This window comes from Anabrus simplex, chromosome 2, assembly GCF_040414725.1.
Source record: "Anabrus simplex isolate iqAnaSimp1 chromosome 2, ASM4041472v1, whole genome shotgun sequence".
NCBI classification, from domain to species: domain Eukaryota; kingdom Metazoa; phylum Arthropoda; class Insecta; order Orthoptera; family Tettigoniidae; genus Anabrus; species Anabrus simplex.
In genome coordinates, this window is record NC_090266.1 from 87,177,715 (window position 1) to 87,184,019 (window position 6,305).

General features: G+C 40.2%; 1 protein-coding gene across 1 annotated transcript; it reads left to right on the forward strand.

The window, feature by feature from the left end:
* The first annotated feature begins 2,615 nt into the window (after positions 1–2,615).
* Positions 2,616–5,597, forward strand: LOC137498616 (uncharacterized). Its single transcript, XM_068226477.1, has 4 exons — positions 2,616–2,751; positions 2,853–2,984; positions 4,242–4,453; positions 4,543–5,597. The coding sequence occupies exons 1-4, from the start codon at positions 2,682–2,684 to the stop codon at positions 4,609–4,611; spliced, it is 483 nt and encodes a 160-aa protein (XP_068082578.1). The 5' UTR covers positions 2,616–2,681; the 3' UTR covers positions 4,612–5,597.
* Positions 5,598–6,305: the final 708 nt, after the last annotated feature.

Below are 6,305 nucleotides of genomic sequence, written 5' to 3' on the forward strand. Positions count from 1 at the left end.
CCTGATCTCCCTAAATATCTTGCAGTCGTCAGCAAAGAGTAGGGTATTGGCTGTTTCGTTGAGTTCGGACGGCAGATCGTCCATAAACAAAGAAAACAGCAAGGGGCCAAGAGTACTGCCTTGTGGAACACCGGACGTGACTGGTAACCATGAGGATGAATTGCCTGATATTACCACTCTCTGCCAACGGTTATGTAGGAAGCCAGAAAGAAGGGTCAGAAGACTGCCATGTATATTCAATCGTTCGGAGAGTTTATGGAGCAACAGAGTATGGTCTACAGAATCGAAAGCTTTCGAAATGTCTACGTAGCAGATATCCAGCTGCGATTTAGCTGCAATGGCGTGTGATGCAAAGCTATGCAGAGTGGCTAGGTTTGTTAGACAAGAGCCACGTGGTAGAAAACCATGCTGCTTGGTTGAGATATACGGCAACGTGAATGCGAGGAGACGCTGGTGTATAATTTTTTCAAGGATAAAGGATAGTGTGGGGAGAATAGAAATTGGTCGGTAAGATGAAACATTAAATTTGTTGCCTGATTTGAGAAGTGGAACAATATTTGCCTGTTTCAGGTATTAGGAAAATAGCCCGCGGCAAAACATCTGTTAAATAATTTAGATAGAGGGACGCAAAGAGTACTGGCAGTATTTTTTAGGAAAAGAGAACCTATAGTGTCGGCACCGGTAGCTTTGTTGGTACGAAGAGTTTGAAGAAGGTTATGAACTTCACTTGGTGTGGTAGTTATGCTTGATAGGGTTCTGTTTGAAGCTGTACCAACGGGTGGGAGTGGTTGGTTTTGTAAGGGAGGGGAGAAGTTGGAGAAGAAATACCTGTTGAACAGTTCATTGCGATCGGCGCCGTCTGCTGTTGCATCGTTGTGGGTCACGCTGACAGGAATCCGCTCCGTCGTTCTCCGTGTGTTGATGAGACTCCAGTAGCGCTTGGGATTGCTGCGGACGTTTTCAGTGACAGTGTCTACGTGTGTTATGTAGTCTCTTCTGACCATAAACCTCGCGTGGCAGCGGATTTTAACGAAAGTATTGTGAGTGTGTGGGTTAGGGAAGTCTTTCCACAGGCGCCAAGCTCTCTTTTTATTAAATAATATCAGTCTGGTCTCATGTGATATCCAGTGTTGATGTTTGCTGGTAGTAGCCCGTTGTGCTGGTACGAAGTCTTTAATTGCAGCTTGCAGCCAGTCGTACAGCAGGTCAAGAGCCGATTCGATGTCAGCTATTTCGAGCAGACTCCAGGGAAGGCATTCCAGGGCACGACACATTGCAGGCCAGTCAGCACGGCGCCAGATGTCCTCTCCGTGTAAGGACGTACACTAAGGGTGCAACCTTACCCTTTCTCCCCTGTAATATTAAGGTATTGGTTTATAGTGACTTTTCTTGCTGTTGGGTCTTTTTCAGTGTCGGTAACCATACAGTTTAGGGACCCTACTTGCCGATACGACGTCTTACTGTTACCGTTAATCTGGCACGTTGGCAACGTTCAGTCACTGTTCTAGCGTGAATTGTGTGTTGCCACCGCATTGCCTCTAAAGTCACTAGCGATACATTTGCGAGAATATTTAAAGCATATTTTCTTTTTCTGTGGGATTGTAAATCTATTTGGCTAATACCAGGTAAGTAGAATTGTGGCATGTTCGGATAATGCATTTAATAACATAGTTTGTGTGAAATGATGAGCACATCATTTTATTAATTACGTTCCTATTTCGTCCCATACTTATACGAACAGAATTCGATTGGGATGTCTAAGAAGGAAGAAAAATCTGCAAAAACTCCTCCGAAAAGGAAACCAAGGTTACGTCCTTTACAAGCTTCAGGTCAAGAAATGCTTGTACATTGCTACGAGCAATTGAAACAGGAAGACGACGAAGAAGGTATCAGTCGTAGTGATACGAAGCTAATGGCAAGAGTTTCATTATTAACTGGGGTAAGTGTTCGTTTTTATCTTGTTTCTATGATAAGTTTCTGGCATAATGACAATCAGTTGAAAAGGAGCAGTATTTCATTCTGAACCTAACCTAACCTAACCTGATCATGTAGGCCTAGGCCTATACCGGTACCATGTCTTGTGTCGACTTCGATACGGTTCGTAGACTTAACCTTTGTGTATTCATGTTGACTTATGGTATATGTGTATGTAATATATTTCTGTGTGTGTATTCTTACAGTGTAGTTTCGGTTTAGTCCGAAAAGTAATAGGAAATTTCAAGAAGGGAGTTGAATTTTCTACACCAGGTAAACGCCGAAAGCGTGAACATCCAGTGACCGGCATAGACAGTTTTTCTAAGGAAGCGATAGCAAGGTTTATTTATGATAAATTACATAAAGGTAAGGTGACTTCATAAGGAATCTATTGCAACATTATTTATAGAAATTGGCACGCAGGTGAGATAAGCTCCCAGAAATGTTTTGTGCATGTATTGTCATACAGCTCTTTTGAGTCCCTTGTAACTCTCTTTTTTCTTCCCACAGGAGAAGTCGTAACTGTAAGAAAGGTTTTCGACCACATGAAAGCAAATTATGACACTTATTTGTACAAGGGCTCCGAAACATCATTAAGAAGAATTTTGAAGGCCATGGGGTTTGTGTGGAGTAAAGGTGATCCCTATGCGTATGTTAGAGAAAATGAAGACATTTGTTTTAAGAGATCCTGTTTTCTGAGGGAATACATGCGTAATAAGGACAGTGAGAAACCAAAACCTGTTGTTTTCTTGGATGAGACTTGGATTTTTATGAATGGTGAATATATATGTTATATATTACATTTTATATTTAAAAAATCTTGGAATAATTTATCTTCATCAGGTGTCTTTGGTTTCAATTGTGCATTTGTCTTTCAGGGTCACCCACATACTCCTGGAATAAACCACACAAATCTGGACATGATGTTCAAGGAGTAATTCGTCGACCTGTGTCTGAGGGAGGAAGACTGGTTATTGTTCATGCTGGAACGAAGGATGGCTTTGTACCTGGTATGTTCTTAATTTATTTTACTTCATTTTATTGTAGTGAGGTGATCTCTCTTTACATAGTTATGAGGGTATTTAGGGTTTGTAGTACGGATGCAGGGGGGGGCACATAAGTCTCTGATAAGACCCCAACTTAAGTACAGTTCCTGTGTATGAGACCCTCACTGGGATTACTTGGTTTGAGAATTGGAAAAGTTCAAAAGACAGAAGCACGATTTGTTGTGGGTGATTTCTGACAAAAGAGTAGCGTTACAAAAATTTTGTCGGGTTTGGGCTGGGAAGACTTGGGTGAAAGGAGACAAGTTGCTGGACTAAGTGGTATATTCCGAGCTGTCGGTGGATAGGTGGTGTGGAATGACATTGGTAGACGAATACGTTTCAGTGGTATTTTAAAAGTAGGTAAGATCACAGTACAGTGCTAAAGTTGATGAAAAGTGGGGCAAATATTTGTTTTTTTTTTAAGAAGGGAGTTAGGGATTGGAATAATTTACCAAGGGAGATGTTCAATAAATTTCCAAATTCTTTGCAATTATTGAAGAAAATACTAGGCCTATCCCTGAAACTACATCTTCTGTCCTAAGTGCAGATCAGTGGTGACTGATTGATTGAAATTGACTGGCACTAGGTCGGAAGTGGCATTATAACTTACCGCTCATTGAGCTCTGTACGTGGTTTTTGATTTTGACTTCTCCACTGTTATTAAAAAGACTTGCAGGTATTCACTTTAGGCCAATGATTAACCTTAGAGAGGTATTTCAATCAAAACTTACTCAGTGTATTTTCATATAATATTACTGGATATTTGTATCAGTAAATTACTTGTATTGTAGGCCTATTTATTATGTTTATTCTGCATTCGACAATCTCCACCTGAATCAGTGCTTGATACCTGACTGTTGAACACCTTCCAAGCTTCTTATTTCTTACTGCCTGATATAGGTTCAGTGTTCGCAGCAATTACATTTGTTCTAAGGTATTGAAATGGGTGTTTATACTTATATCTTTTATGCAAGTGATCGTGGACTTCTAATCCAGATATAGGCCTACTAATGGAGATACATTCATGAGAGATGTTACGATAAAGTAGTGTAAGTAGTAATTAATTGACTTCATCATCAGGTGACTTTGCTACACAGTAGTTGGTTTTACTTAAAATCAGACAGCTTTTTGTATCATTCAACAGAAATCACATTTTTTATTAATAGGCCTATACTTTTTTTAGAACAAATAACTTCATACTAAAACTTAAAATTCTTACAGGTGCTGATTTGATATTTGCTACAAACTTGAAGAGAAATCAGGATTACCATGGTGCTATGAACAGTGAGAAATTTCAGATGTGGGTGAAGACGCAATTAATCGTAGGATTAAGAAATATAGGACCCTGTGTTATTGTAATGGATAATGCACCATATCACTGTAAGCTTGTTGAGCATCAACCAACAACGAAATGGAGGAAGGATCAATTAGTGGTAATTATACTTAATTGAATATTTCCTTCTACTGAATGATGTTTAATGATGTTACAGAAATTAATTTTTATTTTTCCTTTAATTTACAGTCATGGTTAAGAAGGCCAGCGCCTCGACCGTTTGAGCCACTCAGCCAGGTGTGGAGGCTAGAGAGCTGAGTTTAAGTAATTGTCGAACATCAACTAGTTATAAAGATACTGATTGATTAAACTAATACAGTAATTAGAATAACCTAATTGACTACCTACTTACAACCTAGGTACTTTGGAATTGTGTTCTATCTTTTTAACACTGCAAATAAATCCATGTATTGTTTAAAACTCCCTGTAAGAAGAGGACAGTGGATGCGAATAGGTATTATTTTCAAATGAGCTGAGCTCGAGAGTCCATTATAGCATACGATTTTTTCAGTGTACCATGACTCTGTATGTATTGCTTCAGAGGAAGTTCGGCTCCCCGCCAATGTCCAGTGTACCGATAATGAACCATGTGTGTGTTGTGTCTCACTGATCCATGACTGCGTACGATTCTTTCAGTGTGCCATGATTCACTGTGGCTCACTGCAGCGAAAGCTCGACTCCCCGCCAGTGTCCAGTGTGCCTATAAGGAGCCGTGTGTGTCGTGTGGCTCACTGAGCCGTGATTGTGCATGATTTGTGTGCCATGAGCTTGCCGTTCCTGTGAATCGATTCACTCGGACACTGAATGAATCGATACACTGCTTCGAATCAAGCACTCAGTAGCCTACACTAGTAGAGGTACATAGTACATTACCATTAAGATAGATAGCATTGCAAAGTAATTTGTCTTTACCATAATAACAATAATAATAATAATAATAATAATCGTATGGCCTCAGCTACCATGTGCAGACATTTCAAGTTGACGCCATCTGGCTGTCTGCTCGTCAATTTTGACGTTCCGTTATACTCTAGGCCCACTAGATGGCAGACCGAGTAAACCGAAACTCTCTTGGGCGTCTGTGGCTGAGATTTAATGAATTTTGTCGGGTAAACACCAAATGCGTCACCAGAGATCTTTTACATGCCGACATCGTACGACATGAAGTGTCGAATGGACTTTTTTCTGCCCTTCAAAAATCCGACTACCTCTGCCGGGTTTGAACCCGCTATATTGGGATTCGGAGGCCGTCACTCTACCACTGATCCACAGAGGCAGCTGTCTTTACCATGAAATACATCGTCGTCGTACATGACTGAATTACTATCAATATATCTTAGAGAAACTGTAATGTACATGAAACCGAAATTGAGTTAATTTCCACGATACATTCTTCCTATATAAAGGAGACCATGTAGCTTATCCACCTTCATTTCAGCCACATAAATATTCAGCAAAAATTGCAAAATCACATTAAAGGACAAATACAATTTTTTAACTAGAAATAGTCTGGAACATAGATTAGTGAGGTTGGACATCCTGCGCGTCATCATTCAGGAGTCGCTGTTGAACATACTGTACTTGTCAAAACTAGTAAGTTTCTATTTTACACAATAATAGTGAAATGTTGATGAAGACGACATACACCCAGCCCCCGTGCCAGAGAAATTAACCAACGGTGGTTCAAATTCCCCACCCTGTCGAGAATCAAACCCACACCCTGTGACCAAAGGCCAGCACGCTAACCATTTAGCCATGGGGCCAGACAATAATAGTGAAAAAGCATGTTCACTGCAGCTATTGTTGACAGGATATTTCTTCTCTTTAAAGAACAATGAGTACCACGAATTAATATCCTGTTTTGTTGATTCCTGTAAACTTTGTATGTACGGTTTTGGTTCGCCAGTTCCTAGCGTATCTACTGAATGAAAACTTTGTAGACCAATGGATTC